Raw genomic sequence first — 27,714 nt, forward strand, 5'->3', positions numbered from 1 at the left:
ATTATCACTTCGTGGAAGTGTAAAAAAATGGTAAACAATGCCTTAATCTCAAGGTTTCAAATCACGGTCGCGTTTTCAGTTATTTTGAATTTATCGTGATTGCGGTCGTTGCGGGAACTATTACGATCATCGCGGACGTTATTGCGGTCGTCGTAGGTAACTCGGACGGTGACGAAACCGTTATATCACGATCGAAATCGCGATCGCGGATTATTTTTTAAACCTTGCTTAATCTATTAAATTAACGAAAGAAATTAAGGTCGGAATGAATTTACAATTATATTATAAAAATTTGAATATATTAATAATTTATATAAAAAAATAAATTTAAACTTTTTCTTCTTCTTTCAAAATATAGAGATATTTATAGTATGTTTTAAGCCAGCCATTGTCCGTCGCATTAAAAGCAAAGCATCATCACTCCCACTCACACAGAGTTGAGACGAAGAAAGCTAGAGAAAGAGAGAGAAACTAAAGAGAGAAACACAATAACACCTTTATAGATATCAATATATGTAGAGAGAGAAAAGACAAACAGCTTTCAGTACAGGAGATAAGAAATATAGAGAGAGAAAGCACTGCCTTGGAAAATATGAATCCCGATAAGGACTGGTGTTTGCAAAGGAGCTTCTTGTAGCAACTAATATACACACGCTTTCTTTCCCACTCCTTCATCCTGTAGGACCCGTTTTTGATCGAACTTAAAAAATATATTATATTATTATTATTACTTATTATTATTATTATATTATTAATACTATTAATATTATTTTTGCAGGTTTATTTCAACAACAAACTATCCTACCACTACTCCAACTAACCCACTAAATCCCTAAAAATCCAGCTATTGCAACCCCGATAAATTCAATCGAAAATGGGACTCTGGGGACCCCTCTCTCTAACTGCGCACCACCCATAGTCTCCTGTAAACTAGGAACAACAGAAAACCACCACTTTGCCAAGCTATTTTTAGATTATAATTTTCTTATATATTCTTCACGTATTTGTTGAAACGGGGGAGGAAAGGGAGGAAAAGGAGGAAAAGGAGCTAATTGCTCTCCATGGTTTCTTTCCAAATTTTCTATAGTCAAGTCGGATTCATTTCCTTTTCCTCAAGAGCTTTGAAGACAGGATATCGAAATGTGATCCAGTTGCCTTTTTTGCTTTGGTTTGATCCAATTTTTCGTTGCTCCTGGAGCTTGACAGAGGCGGTAGCGTTCCACAGTCATCCAGTGACCGTAAGCATCCTAGATGATCGACTGTGGAGTTTGGTCACCATGTTCGACCGTAAGCTCAGAACTCTCTCACCGCGAAGAAGAGTCGCTCAACTCCTCCAAGGGAAACCTCACCTGAACCAACATCGCCACCATCTGCCTCGAGCTTCTTTCCAACTTGCATCACCGCATCAACTCTACAGCCATCAACTGCTCATTCACCTTGAAACGTGTTGGTGTTCACACGGTTTCTGAACTTGAAGCAACGAAGCAGAGGGGAGAACAGCAGAAGAAACAAATGCATTAACTTCGTGATTTGGCCCACCATTACAAGTCAAAATCTCTCCACTATATTTTCTTTGCCTTTCTAATCTTTCCACACATTCTTGAATACACGTGGAGAGACCTGGCGCAAGCATAATGTGGAAGGTGTCACTAAGTGCATTATTACACGATTAATTGATTTAATTTAATTATTTATTTTTTTTGATTTTAATGGTTAAATTATATGTTTTAATTTCTATTTGATATTTCTTTTATTTTATTACCTAATATATTTTTGACTTTTTCAGTAGTAATTTCAATCGATCAAAGGTAAGCAATTCGAATTTAATTTTTAAATTTTGATTTAAATTTTAATTTTTTCACAATTAAGACAACCGAAAAATTAATTGGTACCGAAAGGGCAGTTCAAGGGTGCTAATCCTTCCTTGACTGTAACCGACTCCCGAACCCGACACATTTCTGGTAAAATGCAGATCATGTAAAAAATTGAGGTATCCGATCAACCGGTTTTATTCTTAAAATGAATGATCGGTGGCGACTCTAACCCATTCATTTCAAGTCGAAGCCCAAGTCCGAGTCCAACCGAAAGACGGTTCCGACAGCTTGGCGACTCTGCTAGGGACAGGTAAGTGAGTCAGGCCAGAATTAATTTTCAGTTATCTTTTTATGCGAAAATGGTAAATTTTAATTTATTTATTCGATTCCAATTATTTATCTTTGATTATTTTTCAAATAAATAGTTGTACTGACGTTTTTTAATGATTTCAGATTTTTTTCAAAATTGTCATCTCTAAGCTCTAAACCCGAGCTCCGAACCCGTTTTAAGTGGGGGTGAAAGCGACGCATTTGTGTGAATTTATTCACCGCATATGCTTAGCAAGTAGCATTCGGGATCCATATACCTTATGTCTTCGTGTGAATTTATTCACCGTGCGGGCATAAGGGAATGTGTCATCTCGAGTTTAACTTAGTTCATACAAGCCTGTGATGGGCTTAGGACTAAGGGTCTGGTAAGCCCAATGGGGCACCAGCAAGGAGAACTCGAGTACCTTTTTAGAACCTAAACCGAAGAGTACGGGGAATTAGAGCCCACCCCAAAACCTCATTCCAAACCCTAGGATGCTTTGTTTCCTGCTTTATTTTCTGTTCAAAACATGTGAACTAGACAAATATGCGGCTAGGATTTGTTTGAAATTAGCATGCGGGATAGAAATCATGTCTGTGTAGGAATATTAAGCATGTTCGGGTAGATTATCATGTGGGGTAGGATTTTTCATTTTTTTCATTTACCTCACTAACTCTTTTTATTTTTTGTTCTCTTTCATTTTGTTTTCATCATTCGCATCATTTAAAAGAGGTGTTGATCCACCAAAAACGTGTTTGTTAAACATAAATAATTTGCATTAATGGACAAAGGGGTTGTAATACCAGAGATGAAAATGCAAAGGACAGTCTATAAGATGACTATGTGTCATATTCAATCCGGAAGACGTGGTGCCCACAATTGAAGAGTATATCACTCTGTTGCATTATAAATGACTCAGAATGAACCGGGTCTACATCAAGCACAATGAAAGTCTATATTTGAAGAACAGACTAACATAGTTTGCAGGGACAAGATGAAGGTTATTGATATTGGGAGTCCCTTCAAAGACAAAAATGGCAAAACGATAGCTGAAATTGGAGACCATTGCTGACGAATTCAAGAAACAGACAAATGAACTTCACATAGTTCCTATCAATTGAGGGCTCCAATGACGTATTCGTTGGGAACATGTTCAACAAAATATAAATGCCAGAGATGCAGTCATTTGAGACTTCTTGGGCCAATACAAAAAGCAACTCAATATTTGCACGGCTCATCCGGAGAAGCCAGAGTGGTTCGACAGGTTATTCAACCGGTGACAGACGAAGGCAGAAGACTAATCAACATGTCAGAAACTGTTAGGATATTTTTGTCTCTTAAAAGATAAAACACTTTTGTCCCAATAAGGATTATTTCTAATAACAGACACATTTTTGGATCAATGCCTCGAACATTGCATGCATTATGCATTTAAACATATTTTGCATTTTGTTATTTTCATTTCTTTACGTTCACATTTTTTTCTCTTTTTTTATTCACATGTCTCATAAAAATGATAATATTTCAATCCTATTCTCATGATCTACGAGAAACTTTAACAACAACTTCTTGACACCCACGTAGTGTCACCATATCCGGTGGAACCCATGAAGCCCCCATACCCCAAGTGGTATGATGAGAGTGCTCATTGTGAGTATCACGGCAGTGTCACAGGGCACACTATTGAGAACTGTTACGCATTCAAGAGAGTCGTACAGAAGATGCGTAACCAGAACTGGATCGACTTCAACAACTTGGGGGCATCCAAGTGAGGGAGATCATTTCATCACTTGAGGCATTATGTTTGAACTTGTTTTTTTTTTCACTTTTTCAAGTTTTTATAAGAAATTTGAATAAATTTATGTTACTTTAATGATGACGAGCAATGAATCACATTTGTAAACTTGCAATTCTTTGAATATCATTTGAATTAAGAAACTCTGTGAATGGTTCAAAGTTACGGATCTTTGACAAAGTAACATGTTTTAAAACAAGGACCTTGACCTTACCCAGAATATACCCTCAAACACTGTACCATGCTCTTGCAATTAGCCAATATAACATTTTCCTTTCATAAGGTGCGGGCAACATGGGGCATCCTTTTGCATATGACATTATTATACTTTTTATTTAAGACGTTCAGTGATGATAATGATCTTCACAGATGGAATAGTCGAGTAAGTGAATCCAGTTTAGGTCAGTTGCTTGAAAATTGAACTCTAAAGATGAAATTTTTTACTTTCAACAAACACCTAGACTATAACAGGTTCTTCTTGACAATCTTAAGAAATTTAATCCGTAAAACTGAGCTATTCCACTAAGGCAATTGGTTATAGAGGAAACTCGAAAGCCCTGGCTTTATGAATAGATGTCATTCAAACCATGACATTGCTCGGACACTTGGCAATTCGGTGTTTGCTCCACTGATTTTGTCAGGCCGAAGACTTTGTGATGAGATGAACCCTTCAGTTAACTTGATAAAAATGATTATAATGATAAGTTGTCCCTCTAAAGTAATTGGTTAAACGCCCCGGCTTTATGGATTCAGCTAGCCAGATAACGGTAAATTAAATCGAATTTATCTAAGCATAAAGTTTCGGTAAAATGGACTAAGGGAATTAAGGAACACCTGTTATAGTCAATTTCACACGAGCACTCAAGAATTTCATTTTTAGACCGATATTTTTGCACTGCCTTCGTTAGAGGAGCCTACAAAGCTTGAACAAATGGAAGATTTCAGAGGACCGAAATAAAAGGTCTTGTAATTGATCATGCTAGTTGCGTTATTTTGTCCGCACCCAATTGAAATACCAAAGCATATTTCGATATTTAAAAAAAATGACATTTTGGGTTACCAAAACCTTAGAAAGGAGGCTAACCTAAAGCCAACTCATCCATTTGAACATTTGTCAAAGATTTGTAAATCTGAAAGCATTAAAAGAGCTCTTGATTCCTTTGATATTTTTTGAACTCACATTTACAATTTGATTCAATTACGAACAATATTTTACAACATTTTTATCACGTCTCTCTCCTAAAACAAGAAAAAGGAGAAAAACATTTTCAAGCAGAACAGTCTCAGATATGAAAGGTCTGTAAAGCCAAAGCTCGTGAAGTAAATGGGGCACGATCCATTCCAAGGACCTGATTGACAGACAAAGCACGAGACTCCATCCAGAAGATAACACATAAATCATTCATATTGCATGCATCTTAAACATACTTAGGTGCATCACATTAATCATTTTAGCATACACGTTTTTACAGCTTTTAGAGTCAAGTTTTGACTTCAGGATGAAGGATACTCGATTCTCAAGCGCCTTCAAAGAAGGATGGTGGTTGATTAACTCGGCAGTAAGAAGCTACACCTCAACCGACTTGACATCTTAGAACCAATTTCAGATAGGTTCGAGAACCAGTTCAAAACAAATCCAGTTCGCACACAAACTCAACCATGAGTAGTATGTTTCCAGTTAACACTTTCAAGCCAGATTTCAATTCCACGACGGAAGATATCCGGCTCACAAAATTTGGCGAAAGGGGCCATCATTCATTTAAAGGAAATTTACAGCACAACTTAAGTAAAGAAAAGTTGTCTGTCAACAAACAACTTTCCAATTTCATTCAGAGTCTATTTCAACTTCGCAGCGAAGAAAATTGGACTCCAGACAACGCAAGTTCAACTTCACGACGAAGGGACCGCTGGTTGTCAATAAACAATTTTCCACTTCTAGAGCCAATTTCAACTTCACAACGAAGGATATTGGACTCCAGACAACGCAAGTTCAACTTCAAGACGAAGGGACCGCTGGTTGTCAATAAATAACTTCCCAATTTCAGAGCCAATTTCAACTTCACAGCGAATGTTATTGGACTCCAGACAACGCATGTTCAACTTCATGACGAAGGGACCGCTGGTTGTCAACAAATAACTTCTCAATTTCAGAGCTAATTTCAACTTCACAGCGAAGGATATTGGATTCCATACAACGCATGTTCAACTTCACGACGAAGGGACCGCTGGTTGTCAACAAACAAATTCTCAATTTCAGAGCCAATTTCAACTTCACAACGAAGGATATTGGACTCCAGACAACGCAAGTTCAACTTTACGACGAAGGGACCGCTGGTTGTCAATAAACATTTTCCCAATATCAGAGCCAATTTCAACTTCACAGCGAAGGATATTGGACTCCAGACAACGCATGTTCAACTTCACGACGAAGGGACCGCTGGTTGTCAACAAACAACTTCTCAATTTCAGAGCCAATTTCAACTTCACAACGAAGGATATTGGACTCCAGACAACGCAAGTTCAACTTCACGACGAAGGGACCGCTGGTTGTCAACAAACAACTTCTCAATTTCAGAGCCAATTTCAACTTCACAGCAAAGGATATTGGACTCCAGACAACGCAAGTTCAACTTCACGACTAAGGGACCGCTGGTTGTCAATAAATAATTTCCCAATTTCAGAGTCAATTTCAACTTCATAGCAAAGGATATTGGACTCAAGACAACGCAAGTTCAACTTCACGACGAAGGGACCGCTGGTTGTCAATAAACAACTTTCAACTTCACGACGAAGGATATTCAACTCGAGAAGGCTATCTGCCAAAGACCCTCGAGTTCGATTACACTCAGCTTCGAGTGCACATCATTTACAGCATAGCTCAAGGCTAAGAGGGTTATCTGTCACCAAAAGACCTTTGAGTTTGACTACGCTCAGCTCTAAGGCACATCATTTGCAGCATAACTTAAGTCGAGAAGGGTTATCTTCCAACCAAAGACCTTTGAGTTCGACTACGCTCAGCTCCAAGGTACATCATTTGCAGCATAGCTCAAGGCAAGAAGGGCTATTTGCCAACCAAAGACCTTCGAGTTTGACTACGCTCAGCTCCGAGGCACATCATTTGCAGCATAGCTTAAGTTGAGAAGGGCTATCTGCCAACCAAAGACCTGACGAGTTCGATTTCATTCAGCTCGATGACAGCGATAAATTGCTTTCTGGAAGAATTTTCAAGCCGAAATCTTTAAACCGAGAAGAAGACAAAGGCCCAATTCCAGGAAGCTCAATCACATTTGAGAACACCAGACAAAAACTGGTTGTCTTTTTCGTCTTTGCCCTATTCTTGCTAACACAAGAATGTGCAAAGAGGGGCAGCTGTAGACACCCGTTTTTGACTGGACTTAAAAAATATATTATATTATTATTATTATTATTATAATTACTTATTATTATTATTATATTATTAATACTATTAATATTATTTTTGCAGGTTTATTTCAACAACAAACTATCCCACCACTACTCCAACTAACCCACTAAATCCCTAAAAACCCGGCTAGTGCAACCCCGATAAATTCAACCGAAAATGGGACTCTGGGGACCCCTTTCTCTAAATGCGCACCACCCATAGTCTCTTGTAAACTAGGAACAACAAAAAACCACCACTTTGCCAAGCAATTTTTAGATTATAATTTTCTTATATATTCTTCACGTATTTGTTGAAACAGGGGAGGAAAGAGAGGAAAAGGAGGAAAATGAGCTAATTGCTCTCCACGGTTTCTTTCCAAATTTTCTGTAGTCAAGTCGGATTCATTTCCTTTTCCTCAAGAGCTTTGAAGACAAGATATCGAAATGTGATCCAGTTGCCTTTTTTTCTTTGGTTTGATCCAATTTTTCGTTGCTCCTGGAGCTTGACAGAGGCGGTAGCGTTCCACAGTCATCCAGCGACCGTAAGCATCCTAGATGATCGACTGTGGAGTTTGTTCACCATGTTCGACCGTAAGCTCAGAACTCTCTCACCGCGAAGAAGAGTCGCTCAACTCCTCCAAGAGAAACCTCACCTGAACCAATATCGCCACCATCTGCCTCGAGCTTCTTTCCAACTCGCATCACCGCATCAACTCTACAGCCATCAACTGCTCATTCACCTTGAAACGTGTTGGTGTTCACACGATTTCTGAACTTGAAGCAACGAAGTAGAGGGGAGAACAGCAGAAGAAACAAATACATTAACTTCGTGATTTGGCCCACCATTACAAGTCAAAATCTCTCCACTATATTTTCTTTGCCTTTCTAATCTTTCCACACATTCTTGAATACACGTGGAGAGACCTGGCGCAAGCATAATGTGGAAAGTGTCACTAAGTGCATTATTACAGGATTAATTGATTTAATTTAATTATTTATTTTTTTGATTTTAATGGTTAAATTATATGTTTTAATTTCTATTTGATATTTATTTTATTTTATTACCTAACATTTTTTTGACTTTTTCAGTAGTAATTTCAATCGATCAAAGGTAAGCAATTCGAATTTAATTTTTAAATTTCGATTTAAATTTTAATTTTTTCGCAATTAAGACAACCGAAAAATTAATTGGTACCGAAAGGGCAGTTCAAGGGTGCTAATCATTCCTTGACTGTAACCGACTCCCGAACCCGACACATTTCTGGTAAAATGCAGATCAGGTAAAAAATTGAGGTATCCGATCAACCGGTTTTATTCTTAAAATGAATGATCGGTGGCGACTCTAACCCATTCATTTCAAGTCGAAGCCCAAGTCTGGATCCAACCGAAAGACAGTTCCGACACATCCCGTTACAGAAAAACTAAAAAAATGTCCTCCTTTCTCTATTATTTATCACTTTCCCTTTAATTCCTTTTAGTCTATTCGTTTTCACAAGAAAAACCCCATGTTCTTCAAACTTCTTACTCTCAAAAGGTTGGACCTTTTAACAGTTTAATCCCTGTTCTCTAATGTAAGTTACTTTCACTTTTTGGGTTTTTCTTCCCATGAAAAGGAGCAAATGTTTTAGCTATGTCTGCTTAGTTTTTGAAGGAAGTTGTAGTTCTTCTTTCAACTTGGTTTAACTTTCTCTTGTATGGCAATGGCTTTAGCTTTTGTCTGTTTCTTTCTTTATTTTTCTTAATCATGTGAGTAAATCGTTCCTTGGGGTAGTGATTTTGATCACGATTGGTGTTAAAGATATATAATGAGTTGCTGAGGTTGAGACCTGGTTTTCAGTTCCCATCCTGCTTTATTTCTTTAACATGAAGCTTATCCTCCTTACTGTTTGGTAAGCAGTAAATTAGCTCGCATTTTTATCTTTTCCTTTCAATTTATGAGCTTGATATTTCATCTTTTTTTTTTGTTCTCTCTCTCTCTCCATTGTTTTCTCATGTTGGTTGCTTGTAGATTATTGGTTCTTCATTTTCCTCTCATGATTTTGTGGCTGTTTACTGTTTTCTCTTTGTATCTCTTTACTCTTAGTTGCGGCTCAATTTCATGAGCTATGCGTGTGTGAAATTCGATTTATATGAATATGAACCGTGGGGAAACAAGTTCTTCATTGACATATTATGATCTTTCATATATATTGTTCTTTCTGTCTTTTCATGTCGTATCCAAGATCCATATGGCTTTTAACTGTTCAGTTGTCACAATTGGAGTTTCACAGGCGCTTTTCTGCTATTCTAGCCTTTGCAATTTGCATGGAGTGTTGATCTGAAGGCAAATTCAAGTATATGTTATTCGAGGTAAATGCATGGATCGAAGGGATGCTATGGCGTTATCGGGCTCTGCATATTACTATATTCAACAACGAGGAATAACTGGATCCGGGACAGGAACACAGACCGGAGTACATGAATCACCGGGCATTCATCCGTTATCGAGTCCTAATGTTCAATACCAATCAAGTATTAATGCCACTACTATTGGAACAACCTTACCCGTAGAAACTTTGTCGGGAATGTCTCCTCATAGTGTCAATGTAGGCATGTCTCCTACGGTGCCGGAGCTGTCCTGCGACACATTGAAACGTAAAAGAGGAAGACCTCGGAAGTATGGACCCGATGCAACTGTTTCACTAGCACTGACTCCTGCATCAGCTACTCATCCTGGAACGATAACTCCAATCCAAAAACGGGGAAGAGGGCGGCCGCCGGGTACCGGAAGGAAGCAGCAATTGTCTTCCCTCTGTAAGTTATTTTCCCATATGTTTGTAGCGTTTAACATTGCATGCTCAGCCTTATATTTAAATAGGAATATGCCTAGAGCTGACGAGAGTTTCGGATTTTAAATAACTCTACGAGTGACACCGACATATATGTTCAAATGTGGAAGTCTTCATAACTAACAATTCATCAATTTCTGCAATCTAAAGATCAATAACATGTTATATCTTGTCACGGCTTGCAGTTTATCTCTGTTTCTCAGTGCTTGATTCTAACATGTTTTGTTCTTGCTATGTGAATGATGTTGCGATCATTAAATTGTTTTGCCAGGTGAATTGCTGTCTGGTTCAGCTGGGATGGGTTTTACTCCACATGTCATCACCATTGCGATAGGAGAAGTATGCGATTTTCTTTTATTAATTACGCCTCAGACTCTACCCTCTAAACTAAATATACAAGAAACTAGGATTCTCTACGCCTAGCATTCCTTGCTATTATTCTTCATGGCTTTCTTTGTAATAAAACGTTGCTGTCTATTTGGCTGTGCATGAGTGTATTAAGTTTTGTTTCGGTTTTCGTTGTTTCTCTAATGAATAGTAGATGTTTCGTCTCGAATCGATACTTTTTGAGGTATGAATTGTTTGAATGTGCTACTACATTTATCAGTAGGTTATCTTATAATGGAAGAAAGTTCTTTGTTCTTGTGAATTACTTTTAACTTTCCCTGCAGGATATTGCGACAAAATTGATGTCATTTTCACAGCAAGGGCCAAGAGAAGTATGCTTTTTGTCAGCCAATGGTGCCGTCTCAACTGTTACTCTTCGTCAACCTTCATCGGCGGGTGGCACCGTTACATATGAGGTTTGGCACTTGACAACCAGACTCTTGCTTTGTTTTATGACAGATATGTGTCCAATATTGTCTAACTGGTCTGTACTTTTCGTTAATTCTGTTTAACAAACTTCTCATTTCTGATACGTTAACCTTAATTCCTCTGAAATTCTTGTCCTGATGCATATCTTTATTTAAGAACATATTTTTTTCTCCTGTCCATTTTGATTTCTATAGGGACGATTCGAGATATTATGTTTGTCGGGGTCTTACCTGTTGTCAAACAATAGTGGCTCTCGCAATCGAACTGGTGGTCTTAGTATTTCTCTTGCTAGTCCTGATGGCCGTGTCATTGGTGGTGGTATCGGAGGGATGCTAATCGCAGCAAGTCCAGTTCAGGTAACTCTTTGATCTGTGACTGGTATCTATGGTCTGAAACAGTAGGAAGCCATGGTAACTCCATTTCGAAGTTTAAATCATATAAACTTGAACTTGAAACTGGTGATTGTGGGGAGCTTTATCTGGGATGGCTCAAAGACAGAGAGCAAGAAAGGGGGAGGTCAAGAAGGTCTAAAGGGCTCAGATGATCAGATCGTCGACAATGTAGTATCTCCACCCGGCATTTCACCGAACCAAAATCTGACTCCGACTTCGGCTGCAGGGGTGTGGCCGGGGCCACGATCGATGGATATGTGTAACAATAGCCGTGTCGACATCGATCTAATGCGTGGATGATGAAGACGACGACTCTTTTCCGTAATAGTTTCACGAGCAATGTAGATGGTTTGCCGTTGATTGTGGGATATGTTCGTAACAATAGCCATGTTGACATTTATGTTGGTGTTTTCCTCTAGTAATTTTGTTAGGGCACTCGGAATCCAAATTGCAGTTGTGGGGTAGAGTTTTGACAAAGATGAGATATTAAAATAAGATGAATTAAAAATTGTTCTCAAACTACTTCAAATTTACAAAATGACCCATTAAAAGTTTTTTTTATCTAAAGTTTAAAGATTAAAATAAAAATTATACTTTTTTATTAACATGGCATCGTTAAATTAATGACAGTTAGAATTGTTCATGAACGGTTAACCACTAATGGTTCGATTGTAGGTTAACATGTAGTTAATCTATTACAATTATTTAAAAAAAACACACAATATAAGGTTTTAAAGTTTCATAATTCATATTACAAAAAATATAGCACTTAAGACATTTAAGTTGGTATAAGTATGTACATCTTCTAATATCTTAGTACCTAACAATATACACATAATTATATTAGTGTAAGTATATTTTTGTATTTTCAAAGAAATAAAAAGCTAAAAATAATATATATATATATATTAAGTTTTTTTGTATAAATTTTTATTAAAAATATATAAATTATAAATATTAGAAAAATATGTATTAAGTTACCTTTGAAAGGATATAGTTTTGTACTTAACCCATATTAATAAAAAAAAATCAAGTCGGGCAATAATAATAACTATGTATATTAGTTTTATCATTAATCACTCAACGAAGACATGTTTAAAATTTTATATTAAACACTTATGGTCCAACATGTTGATTTCAAATTGTGAAAGAGGACATATCTTTGATACTCAAAATCAACATATTTGGTTGTAGTTTTTTTAAATCGTTTAAGTTTTTTCAAGTATTTAAATATAAAATTTAAATATACATTTATTAAGTGATCGAAGATAAAATTAATATACATGCGTTGTCGTTATCATTAACTCGATTAGTACTCGTATAAATATGTATCTTTGACAGTTATCGGTCGATCATATCATTATGTTAATAGAAAACAAATCTTATACAACGTACTCGTATCCTACGTAACATAAAATACTATTATTTCGAAAAATAATTGAAACAGACCTGAAAAAAAAAACCTTTTGTCATGGGTAATTTTTACCAGTAAAATAACCGATAATGAGATGTATATTATTTGTAAAATAAATTAATAAAAAATAGTTTCCAATGACAATGTTTCAGCATTTAAGGAAGGAATGATTTGATTAAGTTTAAGAAGCTAGACTTGTCCATTACCAGGAAACTTCACCTGCCCTTCATGAACTCTTCAATGTATAATGCCTTTTTGACTCAAATGCCGCCCGAGACCAATCAGCATAAGAAAATGCCGAGTGTTGCGTAGAAGGCGAAGTTTACACGACATACACGTGTTCACGGCCAGTGTCGGCCAATACGCCGGCAATCCTAACCCTCAACAGCTTCCAAGAAGGCGGAGATGGCGGCGGCTCATCGAAATGCGACAATCAATTTCACTCGGATGATGAACCTGTGGTGGCACTCTCAACGGGATGGTTGGGCCAGAGCCAGTCGTTGCGATAAATTTATTAACATCAACGGGAATGGAAACAGCGTGAGGGCGTTGGTGGTCGATGAATGTGACTCTCAAGTAGGGTGCGATGATGAGCATGCTTATCAACCACCGTGCCGTAATAACAGCGTAGATGGCTCGAAAGCCGTGTGGACGGCTTTGGGAGTGCCGGAAAACGAGCAGGGTGAACTAGATGTTACTTGGTCTGATGCCCAAGTAATCAATCTCGCCGTATTGAATAAATATCCCCATCAACTATTAGAATAAAGCTTTCATTATATTTCAGAAACACTCCTGCATAAAGGCAAATACATTTCTCCTCCTAATGCACATGAATATGATAATATAGTGGACTCGAATTTGATATCTCAAAATTTTCAAAGCATCTACCATTAATGCGAAATTTGGTTATATTAGTGTTAAGTCTAACGTAGTCGATGAATGTGATTCCACGATTGGCTGCGACGATGTACATAGTTACCAACCTCCATGAGGTAACAGCATCGTCGATGCCTCTAATGCGGTCCGGGAAGCCTTGGGAGAGTCCGAAGATCAGCGGGGTGGATGAACATTCACTATTCAGATGCATGATTGATTGTCGACATATATATTTTACCTGTGTTTAAAGCAAAGTGAATAAGGATATATTAGAGTTTATAGCAGACAATATAGGAACAATTTCTTGCATTTAATTCCAAGCCTTACAGATCTGATTCTTAGCATATATATATAACACCACAGAAAACAGATCAGGCTTTACAACCATAGCTGGACTACTAGAATCCAAAACTTACAATTGCATGAAAACAAATCCCCGTTACCTTTTTTACAACATACTATCTGTCATTGCCGGCAATCGACGGAAAAAGTTAATCGGCGCCGCCGGTGTCTTCTGGCGAAACTTGGGATGTCTCATAAAGTAAAATCCAGCTAGAAGAGAAAACACCTGGAAAGGTGTCACATACATTACAATGGCTGCTGCAAGGCAGAATATCATAAATATGGTTGTAGCACGAGGATCCCGCCAACTTAAGAGTGCCTGAAGACGCTCGCCTTGACTAGCTATGTCGCCCACAACACTCTGAATTTTCCCTGCCACACTCCTTAAACGATCGTATCTCATCCGAACTAGATTCACGCTCTTTGTTGCAGGAAAGGTCTCGAATTCTTCATCTAGTTCGTCAGGAGAAACTGCATCCGCGCACGAGAGAGTTGTGTCCATGTGGGGAGGGTACCTTGGCCGAAAATGATATCTCCATGCCCCTATCATAAACATGTATAGGAAAACTGTAGGTAAAATCATGTCCGGGAAACAAACTAGCATTACAAATAGAAGATGCACCAGCACTGTTGTAACAGGGTTCTTCCACTTGCAAACATCACCAAACCAATTTCCGACTGCGAACAATCCCGAGAAAACCGATGTCAGGCGCAAGAAGTTTGCCTTGCTGCGCCTCATGCTCCAAAGATGAGCTTTAGTATCAGACATGTATTCAATTACTTCCCTCTTGAGAGGTGGTTCAGCACGACCGAGCCGAGCCGCAACGATATTCACAGCCTGATATCGCAACATGTCCTGCTGCATCACAGTCAATGGCTTTTTGTAGTGCATCTTTGGCAAAAGGGGTCGTGAGTATTGAAGCATCATATTAAGCATCGATGTCGATGAGAACCGTATTGCCAAATGAAGTTCACCCATTTTCATGACACCAGAAGATTTAAGAACCAGCAGGGGGTAACTATGTGTGTAAACACGACCAGTTTCCAGAGTTGATATACGAATCCGGACCTTTCCGATTTCAATATCCTTGTTTCCATTCGAACCACCTATCTGACTGTTATCAAAGACTCCCACAGTGAGAACGGTGGCAGTATCATGAACTTCCCATGTATACTGCTCGTTGTACTTCGGGTTCAGGCTATTTACTATGGTTCTAGTTCGAACCCACTTGTGGCCATACTTCGCCACACAGTACGTATCCGAGATGCCTCTCCCGTCCCTTGTTTTCTTTGGCTGCAGCCTATCAGCATTCAAAATTCCAAGTTCCAGAACACCAATTGGTGATTTCCAGAGTTGCTTTGCCGTTGGCCGGAGATCACTGCTATACTGTGTTGACTCATCAAGCACGTGATATCCTCCATCAAGACAAGCAGAAACATGAAGCCTACTATGAAATTTATCCTTCTTTGCACGATCCTTATCCATTGCATCCGGTAAAGATTTCTCCAGGCTGTACCACTGAGGATGGATAACTCGGTCATCGGTACGCCTGCCAACAGAGCTCAATGGTACAACGATCATTCCCATGGTCTCATCCTTATTAGGTCCGACACGATCTTCGACCGAGTAAATTAGATGATCTTCAAAGGGTTCTGAAGCAACAAACATGGACTGCTCGTTCCAGACTGGATTCGAGTTTCGAGTTTGAACTGATTTTGTCTTCCAAGTCTGGTTACCAATCTGAACCTTAACAGATACATCAGGGAACCTGCCCTTGTCAGATGGAACAAGGTCTTGTGCCTCGATGACATTAACTCGGACATACCACAATCTTGGAGAGTGATAAACTTTTGAACGGAGATATGATGAGTCAATTGAAGTGGTATCACCAGGAGCAAAGGCATCCGAGTGCAAGGCTTCTGGAAAAGCTTCATCAGCCTGTGTGCCATACCAAACGGCAAGCATCAGTTCTCCTTTATTTTTCTCTCCTTTCTTGTCTTCGAGCCGATACCATTCCGGCGCCAATGGACTATCCGGTGGAACCCTCGCCGGAACCTCATGGAGATCGAATCGAACGATCCCAACAGAATCATCTTTCACTAAATCCTTATCCTTGAGAAGAACTTCCAACACAGATGACTGCTGCGTTTCCCTTGAAAAGGCAAACACTTGATTCCACTCGGGACTTTTGTTCATCACATAATGCTTTGTTTTTCCTTTGTAGTTTCCAACTTTTACTTCAACATATGGATCGAGGCTGCCTGTCATATCTTTTGCAGGAAGATCTCGGGCTTTCACCACTCGTACAAAAAGGAACCTCATCTGTTCAACAAGGTCATATGTGCTCGGCCTCGTTGGCTTGTCTCCTCGTACGACTCTGCCTCCGACAATTCGTCCTCCTCCTAGGACCGGACTAGTCTCTTTAAGAGCATAATCAGCCGGTTGCGATGATGAACCGGAGACCATGTGAACAACTTTAGCTGCCTGAGGTTCAGATTTCATCTCATGTACTCCATAATTCATTTGTTGATGCTGGGGTGGTACGGGGGGAGAATTCTGCTTTTGCTGCGAGTTGTTTGCATTCGGAAGACTATGAAATGTATGGCGTTTATCAGTTTTCTCCTCAGGAAATGAAATAGGGATATCCAAAAACGATTCCATGGCAGGAAGTGGATTCGACGGTTTGATTGAAGGGTCATCGGTTAAAAACACTTTCAAACCAAGCTCGCCATTTGCACGGGAGAAAATGGTTCGTTTCTCAAGAGGGTAGTGCAAAACGACGGCATCGGAGTATGGTACGAAAGATGTTCCGGTGAGGCGGACCTTCCCGAGACAGGCTTTCGAGTTGTTTGCTCTGTTATGGCTGTGAACATAAGCTTCGAGATGGAGCTTGATCAAGTTGTTCGGGTCCGAGATGTTGAAATAGAAACTCTCGTTCCACACCGGATTCAGATCGTTCTCTTTAACAGTGGTGCGGAATCTCTGGTCGTCGAAATGAAGCTCCACGAATGGATTGGATGACCCTTGCCCATCTCTGGCTATAAGGTCATGGGCGCCAACCACTTCGACCCCTAACTTGAAACTACCCATGCTTTATCTTGAAAATGGAATAAGAAGTAGAAAACTAATGGTTCAACAACGACGAAACGTGCATCATGTAAAGAAATTGAATTCCCAGGTCCAATTCTGGAAAAACTAGAGCTATAACATTCCACAGAGAAAAAAGTTGGAAATAATTCTATAAAAAAAAACTCTGAAACTAAAGCCAGATTCTCTGAGGATAACAAAGGAAATTAAAGAAACGGAAACCAACCTTTGATATTGAGGTTGAAAGCTTCGGTTAGGAAAAATGAAACAAAGGTTGAAGATTAATTATGAGCTGCTCAGGAATTTAGGTGAGAATGCGATCGGATATAAACAATTAGTTGACTGAAAGGAGTCTTCGGGGAAGAGTAAAATGGTAACGAAAATGAAAAAAACAAGAGAGGAACAAGAGAGGGAAAGTTGAAGGTTTATTTTATTGATTTTTATAATCAGTTTCAATTTGCTCTCTGTTTCAGTTTGTTTTCTCTATTTGGCCGTTGTAATCGTATAACTTACGGTAAATCATCTATTTAGTCGTTTATTTATTATTTTTAGGGTAAATTAATGAACAGTCCCTTTTTTATCTGATTAGTTTTGATTATCGATTCAAAAATTAAATATGTTTGCTCTCTTACGTTATCGATTTATTCGATTTTAGTTCCTTAATCGTTAACTCTCGTTAACCTTTTAACTGGAGTGTTATGTGAAAAGAAAAAATCCACGTGTAAGAAAAATAAAAAAAAAATCTTTTGTTAACGGGTTAACGATGGGTTAACGGAAGTTAATGAATGATGGATTAAAATTGAACATATCGATAATGTAAGGACCAAACACACTTAATTTTTAAACCAATAATCAAAATTGATCAGATCGAAAACATAAAAAACTATTTGCATATTTACCCTTATTTTTATTTTTATTTTAATCATTTAATTATTTCTTTTAAATTGTATCTAACGTTTTATTTTATTTATATTTTAATCACCTGTAAAAGGACGATATTAATGTGAGATGACATAATACCTTTTATATATTTTTTAATTTCCACATCTGTTCTCTTTTATTGATAATATCGTAATATATTTTAAATGATTATAGTCAAAATATGGTTTATCCTAACGAAAGATGCAACGAGCAAAGTCATGATGTTTAGTGATCGATTGAAAGAGATCGCTGATTAAAACTTTTAAATTCTCATATATTTTAGATATTTTATTTATATTTTTTTATTAATAATTTATTTTTATCACTTAAAATTCTATAAATTTATTCTCTTAAAATATTATAAATTCACTTTTAACATAAATCTTCGCATCTATCTTTGGTGTTTTCGTGTTGGTCTTTAAACTTGTGTTGATAGGAGTTACTATGCTTGAGAGTTAAGTATGTTTAAATATTAAGAGTTAAATTTTTAGAGTTATGATTAAATTATAATAATGTGTAAAAGTTAAATACAAAATTATTATAATGTTAATATTATATACCATCACTTCACTCATTATTTTTTAGTTTAATCATTGGTATTTGATATATTGATCGATTAATTTGAGTCAAATTTTATAAAAAAATTATTATGTGGTCACTCATTATTTCTTAACAATAGATGATCAACTTATAGTTTCTTATAGTGGAAAGATGGAAATAAAAACATCTTATAATCATGGGATTATCTATGTAGTTTACCCTTGACTAAAAATATAAGTCCAACATGACTTTTGGATTGGATAAGCCGAAACATTTTATGGGACCGTTAGGCTAATTGGCTGGTGAGGTTTACAGTTTCGGAGCCAACCAAATTTGATTATTATTTTTAATTAATCACTGATATCCGATTTATTGACTGATTAATTTAGTTCGGGTACTGCATAGACGAGTACGATTTTCCCAACCCAGTTTGCTCTATTGACAAATATCATAATTTGAACCATTGACCTTACTTAAGAGACCTAATACCTAATTCCACTGGACTATTTGATTGTTGGCATCAGATATATATTTGTATATAAAATAGTTATCTGCATCACATGTCCTCAAAGTATAAATCTCATTTCAAATTAATCCCTAAACTTTTAAATGTTTGAACTTCATCCCTAAACTATAACTATTATTCTAAATTAATCCTCAAACGTTTGAACATTTCAATTTCATTCCCAAACTATAATCTGCATTCTAAATTGGTCCCCAAACTTTTTGAACATTCCAATCTCATCCTGAACTATAAGTGTATACTAATCACATCCCTTGTCAATAAAATCGTTAGGCCAAGTTATATTTGTATATGTTTTAAAAAACATAATTTAGGTTACACTATTGTTGAAACTGATTAGAAATTTGGATGAATTTAGGGATGAAGGTAAAATATTCAAAAAGTTGCAGGACCGATTTAGAAATAGGGCCATAGTTTAGGGTTTAAATTAGAATATTCAAAAGTTTAAGGACTAATTTAGAATAAAAGTCATAGTCTAGGGATAAAACTAGAATATTCAAAAGCTTAAGGAATGATTTAAAATAAAAAGTATAGTTTATAGACATATGATGCAGTTAACTCTATAAATATAATAAAAAATTTAATCAGTATAATATTATTAAAATCATAATATTAAAATTTGAACTAGATTCATTTTTGAAAGGATCAAACATCTAATCTTATTAAACTAATTTATAGTTATTGTTTTACTTATTTTTTATAAAGCAAAAATTTTAATTGAATTCTAAATGTAAAGGTCGGTAATATAATCATATTTATATATCCACATCAAATATATAATTAGTATATTTATATATGTGTGAAAGGAAACCTAAATTAACTAATTAGGGTAGGAAACATCAAAATATTTTAATAAGTGGACTAATTCATGTAAAATTTACAATAATATGAATTTGATAGAATAAAGACTACACGCAATCAAGATTGGAAATATAATAAATAATATATCAATTCACTTTATTTTGATTATTTGGAAAAGATTTTTTTTTAAAATAAAGTTTTTTTAATAATATTTATAACATTATTTTTAAAAATATTTTTAAAAAGTCATGTTTACTTTATTAATAAAGAAGCCTACTTCTCATCAAGTCAACTTTATTAACATATAATTAACTTTTGTAAAATATAAGGATAAAATCAAAATTATATGTTAATTTTTGTTAAATGTGTAATACTATCCATAATATTTTGATTTTTTGTAATTATATATATATGAAATTTCTATTTTATTTAATATTTAAATTTATTTTTAAAACAAAAATAATAAACTCAAAATTAACATTTTGTGTATTAAAATAAATTAAAATCAAAACTATAAATATAATAACGTTAAATAAATATTGTAGATCACATTATATATCTAACTAATTTTTTATATAATTTTAATATTTATCCAAAATAATTGTTAATTAATAAAATATGGTTTATGGCACTTACGTAACTTCACTTGTTGAGCTTATCCCAAACCCTAATTTCTAATTAATAAAACGAAGCAAGAATGCGATGGAAAAGAAAATTCAGATGTCTTTGTCTGAAATTTCCATGCAGTTTAGTAATTGACTAATAATCATTTTTTATTGTTAGTCTCCATCCATTGAAAATTTTGCCAATATACACCCATTTTAGAGGTCAATTTATGTACACTGATTAAACACCAATTTAAACTTAGTTATTTTTTAGAATAAAATAGATATTAATATAATATATATTTAATGTGAATGATCATTGGTATCGTAAATTATTATACTAATACAATTAACTACCACAGTAATATTAACGGGAAATATTATATCATATATACTTACAGTCATGCTGAGTCGTCACTCTTAAAATTTAAAATTATTTTAAAAAAATAAATTTCAATTATTTATTACCGAACGATGATTTCTTAAAAAAAATTAAAGAGCAAGATTTTCTTCGTTGCATGGTATGAAAACCAACACATAATTTCTCTTCCCAAGCAACTGATCGTTACAATAATATTGTACCTTTATGGTATACATGTATAGGTCATATGATGGGGCACGGGTGAGGAGTAAGATGCTTTATGCAAGCTCCAAGGACAAATTCAAGAGACAATTGGACGGGATTCAGGCCGAGTTGCAGGCGACCGATCCGAGTGAGATGAGCTTCGACATCATCAAATCCCGAGCTCTTTAATTCCTTCATGCAATAATCTTCATTGATTCTGACATACTATAACATCCCAAGTAATATCTATAGTTCAAATGGTGTGATCTGAAGGTAGGAATCCCCTGTTTCTGAATGCTGCTTTCAAAATCCTAGTATTTGAATACAATACTGTCTTCAATGGCTGAACTAATTAAAGAGATTTGGTTCTGTATCTGTCTATTGCTTCCTGTTGTTTAGTTTTTTCCAATATTCAGTCTCCCATGTCTCCACTGGCTTAGTTATTTTCTCTTTTGCGTCGAGAGACGCTTGAATCACTTGAGGTTCGTATGGGGGAGGCAATGTACATGGAAGTTTATCACTCGGAGACTTCACCATCGACTGCACCATGAAGTCCTTCCATAAGCCTTTCTTGGAGCAGGCTGCCGTTTCGGCGCAGACCCTTTGAGCTTTCGGAGGTATCGTTGGTTTAAATTTCAAGAGTTTTGAGTATTCGTTCAACATATGGAACATGTAGTCGTACACATATCGCCAGCATCTCTTCGATATATTCGCTTCCCGCTTTCCCTATGGTCTGTGCCTGCAAGTTCATGGGGTTGAAAGGGTTTCTTTGCTGCGAATACGTGTTTTCAATTAATGCGAATACATACCTCGCGAGTATGATCATTGCCCCAATCAACTGCAAACTTAAGATCTCTGCATTTGTTCTTGCGGTGGACCGGCCAGAAATGTCTCATCGGCACGAGGCTTCTCTAGAAGAAATCGTAGTACCTAGGCTTTACCATCAAGGTCACACTATCGCATGCCAATATGTATTATTCACTCACAGACCATGTCGCTCCCTCTATATAAATCTTATATCTTGATAACCATGGCACCACAGCAAAGTTCAAAATCCCATTAGACTCAAAATCGTAATCTAGTTCTCTAACAATGAGAAAGAAAAGGTTTTCATAATTCATATACCTATGGGTGCATTGATCTTCCAATTTAGATTGCTGGAAACCATGTCCGATTTCTTTACGCCAATCCTGTTTATAAACCCGAACATTCCAGTCGTTTTTATCTGAAAGGTTGCATTTCATAAGGTCTACCCTATCTGCAGCAACGTGGGGGTTACCCTTCCAGAAGGCATAAGGCTCCCTCTCTTCCCACTTGATCTTCTCCCTCCCTTGCTTTATGGCCCTCAACATTTGTTCCCATGGCAGTATCTTAACCTCTGCCCTGCCACAACAAAGTATACTAAATACAATTAACAAGCTAATTGCAGTATACTTTTGGCAATATCATGGATGGATAGGAAATTTCAAATTCTCGGATAATTTAGATTTTTTATATATTTTTATTGATAATCTGGATAACGTTTAGCAGAATTTACCATCCCCAGAAAGTCCAGTCAGGGAACACAATGTCCAGAGCCGCCTTCTCTCCGCAGTAATGAAACACCGGTGGCGGCAGCGATGGAGCAGTGGGTCCTTTATAGTCTCTTTTTATGATCCAAGTCCTGTCTCCGGTGAAGAACAAAAGGTCTAAATCAGGTACTCTTCCAGGGTACAACCTTAGGAGCTGCAAAATGCCCCATATTGTAAACTCGTCCCTGGTTTGAAAAGCCGGTCTGTACTTCTCCACATAAGCGTCTCCGTTGACGATCACGAGCCTGAAAGTCTCACTCGGAATTCCCCTCTCGATCGCGTCTACTATTATCCCCGAACTTCTCCATTGCTTTAAATCTTGGTGGAGCCAGCGGAAGTAATCCGGACAAATTTCGGTCGTCGATTCTTCGGGCTCGAACACCGATGGGTAATCGTCCGGACATGTGTGGGTTAAATAATGTGCATTAGAGCAGTTTAGAGGATATTCAATCATCTCGTGATGAATTCTAGAACTCGGTGAAGTAAAAATCGCCTGGCTAAATGAAGTCCCCCATATCATAGGTTGAGAAACAAATCGACAAAAAATGAATTTGCATCGATCTTTTTATTAATAAGATTCAAAATATAGATATATATTAAAATAAGGAGAGACTTACAATATCCACCCAATTAAGCAGATCTGCAAAAACAACGAGGAAGAAGAAGAATATGACAGTAGCAGTCGTCGAGACCAATCCCTTAAGGCCGTAAAGCCAATCACCATTGAAAAACAACACAATCTATTAAATATTTTTACGATCAAATATATTTTAGTCCATTTCGTAAAAATACCATCTTTTAATTAAGAAACAATATATATATATATATATATATATATTACTATTTTATAACTTACGGAACAATTATGATTCAACACGTTGGAAGGCTTTTTATCATGCATGCGACTTAAACAAACCCAACAATACGGCCTTAAATATTTTTTTAATACCGATGTGATTCTTGAGATTTAACTTTGACCACTTGAACTAAATTCAGCAAACCCCAAGTCTCTGTCTTAATTATTTTAGGCCTATCAAGAGAAGAAAAACGAGATAGTATATTATCCACATGTCATGTTTGCTTTGCTTAATCAATCTATTTTAACTCTGTTAGAGCTTATGTATTATACTAAAAATTTATTTACTTCCTTTATTATTAAAAGGAAAATTTTAATATAATACCGGGATTTACTTTCTTTATTGTAAAAACCATGTGTCCAAAAATGATACGTGGTTCGATGTCATCATTTTGGACACGTGATAATGTCAAGTCATCATTTTGGACAGATAAGAACGTCAGCGTGATAAATGTTGATCGTTAGTTAACTAACGATTTTCATCCAATTATGATACATTTTATCACAAAATAAAATGTTGGAGGGTCAAATTGATCTAAAAAGAAAAAGGATCAAAGCGACTATTTAGTAAACATTAGTGATATTTTCTGGTATTATGCCTTTAATCTAATAGATTTAATCAATTTACACAAGTTTCTTAATGGTTCAAACAAATGTTTTTAATCATCAAAATAATATTTCAATCATCGTACTAAAAAATCAGTTCGAAAAATTAATGATATTCACCACCGATATATGATCTAATCTCGATTGAATATTAAAAAAACCTATTAGAAGGACTATCATCCCAACTAAATTTGTTCTATCCATAAATGTAATAATTTTTTTTTCTATTTTTTAGAATTTTTCTATTTTTATTATTTTCATCTTTTATTGTTTTTATTGAGTTTTAAAAATTTTCTAATATTTTTTTTTATATTTTCCAATAATTATTTTAAATATTATACAGTTTTTAATTCAGTCACATATAAACTTATAAAAAGGTTAACATTTGTTATTGTTTACTCCGTTTACGGACTAAATTACTCTTTATTTTGAGAATGATTAATTTATTTTAGGCAAAAAGATATTGAACTAAACCCTAACTTAGAAACAAACCTAATATGATTCTTTGACCAACATTTTTCATCGTTAATCATTACAGTAATAGCATGTCAGTTCACGGTAATGATGTGGTTCTTCATGATGCTAACATAACAGTCCATTTATCATGTTTGAGTTACCAAATTAGTCAATCTATTATGCTACCCGTCATATTAATCTTTCGCCTTAGACTGTCACGTCAATACTATGAATTGTCATGTCAGTCAATGAAGAAAAAACGTTAGTCAAAAGATTACATTGAATTTATTTTCTAAATTAGAGGGTCACATTGAGAAAAAAATAATACGATGGATTTTAAAATAACATTGATTTATGATGTCTTTTTGTCTTTATTTTATTTATAAATTAACAGGATTCTAAAATATATTTTAAATTTAATTTTTTTATTTAATTAATCGTGGGTTAATATTTTGAAACGATATATTTTCTCTTTTAAACCTATATAGATTAAAATACCATTTTAATAACAGAGGGACCAAAATAATTTTTATAGTATAACAAAGGACTTTTATAGACTTTATTTGAGATAAGGCTTATGTACGATAGTTTTGTTTAGTCAGTTGCGACATTGATTTTAATGTTGATTGTCACGATTGATCAATATGAAGTTTACTTGAAATCTTGTTGATATTATCTGTTATGGACCTTCGTACTGAATCTGGATGCGTGATTTTACGCTTGTGGATAGTTTTTCACAATGCTCAATTCTGATTTGTCGTTCTCGGTAGTCTTTCAATAACTTAATTTGCTTTTGTGGTTTGTTTGTCGATGCAGTTAAATTTATTTGTATATATTATTGTTCGAGTCTTTTTGTTAGATTTTTAAAATTTTCTGTGTATGATCCTTATATAATCTAAAATAACTAATTTCAGTATAGTTTCAGATATTTTCACTTTTGAATAGCACTAGCGACTTCTATTAAAAAAATGTGCGGAATACCAACTATTTCAATTTAAAAATAAATAAATAAATTACCAAACAAATTGGGCAAGTTCTTAAACTTCGCAGCAAGAAAACTGGAAAAAAAAATGACAGTTACCTAATGTTTTATACAAGCTGACAGATAAAATATATCAGACAAATTGTGCAGGTGCACTTCCTACTGACTGAACATCACAAAACTGTTCTTAAAATACTTAAAAAATTCAATGATGCTTCAAAATCTGTCGCGTAATTGATCAAGGATTCTTCTATATGATTAGTGTAATGATCTGAAATACACCAATATCTTCTTAATTGGCTAAACTAATTAAACAAGCTGATGAAAACTATCTATTGCTTCTTATCGTGTAGTTTCTTCCAATATTCAGCCTCCCACATCTCCACTTGTCTAATGTTATTTTGTTTTGCGACGAGAGAAGCTCGAATGGCTCGAGGTTTAAACGGGGGAGGCAATGCACATGGATGTTTATCACTAGGAGACTTCACCATCGACTGCAACATGAACTCCTTCGCTAACCCGTGCTCTGTGGTTTCGGAACAGACCCTTTGTGCATTTGGAGGTATCGTCGGTTTAAACTTCAAGAGTTTCGAGTATTCGTTCAACAAATGGAACATGTAATCATACACATTTCTCATTGACAACATCTCTTCCATAAATTGGCTTCCTGCTTTCCCTATGGCCTGTGCCTGGTGAGTGTGACTATTGCCCCATTCAACTGCAAACTTAAGATGCCTGCATTTGTTTTCGCGGAAGATAGGCCAGAAATGCTGCATCGGGACGAGGCTTCTAGAGAAGAAATCGTAGTATCCGGGCTGTATCATCAGGGTCATGCTGTCGCATGCCATTATGTATTTCTCACTTACAGACCACGTCCTTCCTTCTGCATAAATTTTGTATCTATGTGTGCATTGATCTCCCAAATTTGAATGCTTGAACCCTTCTCCGATTTCTTTACCCCAATCCTGAATCAATAACAAACCAGAGAGTTACATAGTTACCTCCGATTTCGGATTCTGATTCGAAAGTTACCTGCTTATAAACCCGAACACGCCAGTCAAGTTTATCGGAAACGTTGCAGTTCAAAAGGTCTCCCCTATCAGCAGAAGTAGGGGCACCCTTCCAGTGGCCATATGGTTCCCTGTTTTCCCACTTGATCCTCTCAGCCCCTTTCTTGATTGCCTTCAATGTGTCCTCCCATGGCTTAATATTAACCTCTGCCCTGCCACAACAGAGCCAACATGATTAAATTACCTAGTTACTTGCAGTAAAATTAAACATTAGGCCTATGCACCAGAATTTACCATCCCCAGAAGGACCAGTCAGGGAATATAATATCCAGAGCCGCCTTCTCACCGCAGTAATGAAACACCGGCGGAGGCGTTGCGGCCGAGCGTCCTTGGTAGTCTCTTTTCATGATAACAGTATTGTCTCCACAATAGAACACAAGTTCCAAGTCGGGTACTTCTCCAGGGTACAACTTCAGAAGCTGCAGAATGCCCCATAACGTGAACAAATCTCTGGTTTGAAACGACGGTCTGTACCTCTCCACGTAAACGTTCCCGTTGACGATCACCAGCCTGAAATCCGCCACCGGAATTCCCCTCTCGATCATGTCTTTCGTAATTCCCGAAGCTTTCCATGGCTTTAAATCCTGGTGGATCCACCGGAAGTAGTCCGGACAAGTTTCGGCCGATGATTCTTTGGGCTCAAAAGCCGTCATGTAATTAATGAAACTGGAGCAGTTGAGAGGAAATTGAATCTTCTCGTGATGAATTTTCTCATGATGAATTTTAGAACTTGGTGAAGTAAAACTGAACGGACTTACAACATCCATCCAAATCAGGGCTGCAATAACGACGAGGAAGAAGAAGATGATGAACGAAGTAGTCGTCGTGACGAAACCCTTTACTCGTCCGAGTCCGACCTTTGAGAGCCAACCTTGACTCACTTCATCGCCATGAACAACTTTAACATGCTCCGCCATGGAAGCTACGTAATTGGAGGTATCAAAACTGAGATGATCAGCTGGTGAAGACAACGGAAAAAACAAGGTCAAATTTTAGTATGGTCTAAAATATTTTTATCAGTTTTTTTGAACATATTAATTCTGATGTAATGATTTAAACCAAAAACAAGTGATTATTGACACTTGGAACTTTGAAATTAAACTGCGCCGACCCTTAGTTTTTGAATGTTCTCCGAAACAGG

General features: G+C 36.3%; 3 protein-coding genes and 2 pseudogenes across 5 annotated transcripts; 2 read left to right on the forward strand and 3 right to left on the reverse strand.

Moving 5' to 3' along the window:
• The first annotated feature begins 8,804 nt into the window (after positions 1-8,804).
• LOC120126062 (AT-hook motif nuclear-localized protein 9-like) lies at positions 8,805-11,743 on the forward strand. 3 transcript variants are annotated; one of them, XM_039144378.1, is made up of 6 exons: positions 8,805-8,892; positions 9,592-10,114; positions 10,421-10,488; positions 10,821-10,952; positions 11,160-11,320; positions 11,423-11,743. In XM_039144378.1, exons 2-6 carry the CDS (start codon positions 9,679-9,681, stop codon positions 11,655-11,657), a joined length of 1,032 nt encoding a protein of 343 aa, XP_039000309.1. In that variant the 5' UTR covers positions 8,805-8,892; positions 9,592-9,678; the 3' UTR covers positions 11,658-11,743. The 3 variants fall into 3 exon arrangements, with proteins under 3 accessions (XP_039000309.1, XP_039000295.1, XP_039000302.1); XM_039144364.1 differs by lacking the exon at positions 11,423-11,743 and having other exon boundaries at positions 8,813-8,892; positions 9,656-10,114; positions 11,160-11,381; XM_039144371.1 differs by lacking the exon at positions 11,423-11,743 and having other exon boundaries at positions 8,824-8,892; positions 9,661-10,114; positions 11,160-11,382.
• Positions 11,744-12,828: 1,085 nt separating this feature from the next.
• LOC120125462 lies at positions 12,829-13,545 on the forward strand (annotated as a pseudogene).
• A 68-nt stretch (positions 13,546-13,613) lies between these two features.
• Positions 13,614-17,460, reverse strand: LOC120126084 (FT-interacting protein 3-like). Its single transcript, XM_039144386.1, has 2 exons — positions 14,091-17,460; positions 13,614-13,885 (listed from the first exon to the last, which is right to left on the reverse strand). The coding sequence occupies exon 1, from the start codon at positions 17,078-17,080 to the stop codon at positions 14,096-14,098; it is 2,985 nt and encodes a 994-aa protein (XP_039000317.1). The 5' UTR covers positions 17,081-17,460; the 3' UTR covers positions 13,614-13,885; positions 14,091-14,095.
• A 3,761-nt stretch (positions 17,461-21,221) lies between these two features.
• LOC120126104 lies at positions 21,222-23,120 on the reverse strand (annotated as a pseudogene).
• A 2,692-nt stretch (positions 23,121-25,812) lies between these two features.
• Positions 25,813-27,540, reverse strand: LOC120126094 (O-glucosyltransferase rumi homolog). Its single transcript, XM_039144393.1, has 3 exons — positions 26,808-27,540; positions 26,536-26,725; positions 25,813-26,468 (listed from the first exon to the last, which is right to left on the reverse strand). Exons 1-3 carry the CDS (start codon positions 27,488-27,490, stop codon positions 25,836-25,838), a joined length of 1,506 nt encoding a protein of 501 aa, XP_039000324.1. The 5' UTR covers positions 27,491-27,540; the 3' UTR covers positions 25,813-25,835.
• Positions 27,541-27,714: the final 174 nt, after the last annotated feature.

This window comes from Hibiscus syriacus, unplaced genomic scaffold (genome assembly GCF_006381635.1).
Source record: "Hibiscus syriacus cultivar Baekdansim isolate YM2019G1 unplaced genomic scaffold, ASM638163v2 tig00001349_pilon, whole genome shotgun sequence".
NCBI classification, from domain to species: Eukaryota; Viridiplantae; Streptophyta; class Magnoliopsida; order Malvales; family Malvaceae; genus Hibiscus; species Hibiscus syriacus.

Coding starts and splice junctions, on each gene's coding strand:
- LOC120126094 (XM_039144393.1), bottom strand. CDS start 27,490: ATGGCGGAGCATGTTAAAGTTGTTCATGGCGATGAAGTGAGTCAAGGT. Junction 26,726..26,807: donor GACTGGTCCTTCTGGGGATG/GTAAATTCTGGT, acceptor CTGTTGTGGCAG/GGCAGAGGTTAATATTAAGC. Junction 26,469..26,535: donor GTGTTCGGGTTTATAAGCAG/GTAACTTTCGAA, acceptor TTATTGATTCAG/GATTGGGGTAAAGAAATCGG.
- LOC120126062 (XM_039144378.1), top strand. CDS start 9,679: ATGGATCGAAGGGATGCTATGGCGTTATCGGGCTCTGCATATTACTAT. Junction 10,489..10,820: donor TCACCATTGCGATAGGAGAA/GTATGCGATTTT, acceptor CTTTCCCTGCAG/GATATTGCGACAAAATTGAT. Junction 11,321..11,422: donor ATCGCAGCAAGTCCAGTTCA/GGTAACTCTTTG, acceptor GAACTTGAAACT/GGTGATTGTGGGGAGCTTTA.
- LOC120126084 (XM_039144386.1), bottom strand. CDS start 17,080: ATGGGTAGTTTCAAGTTAGGGGTCGAAGTGGTTGGCGCCCATGACCTT.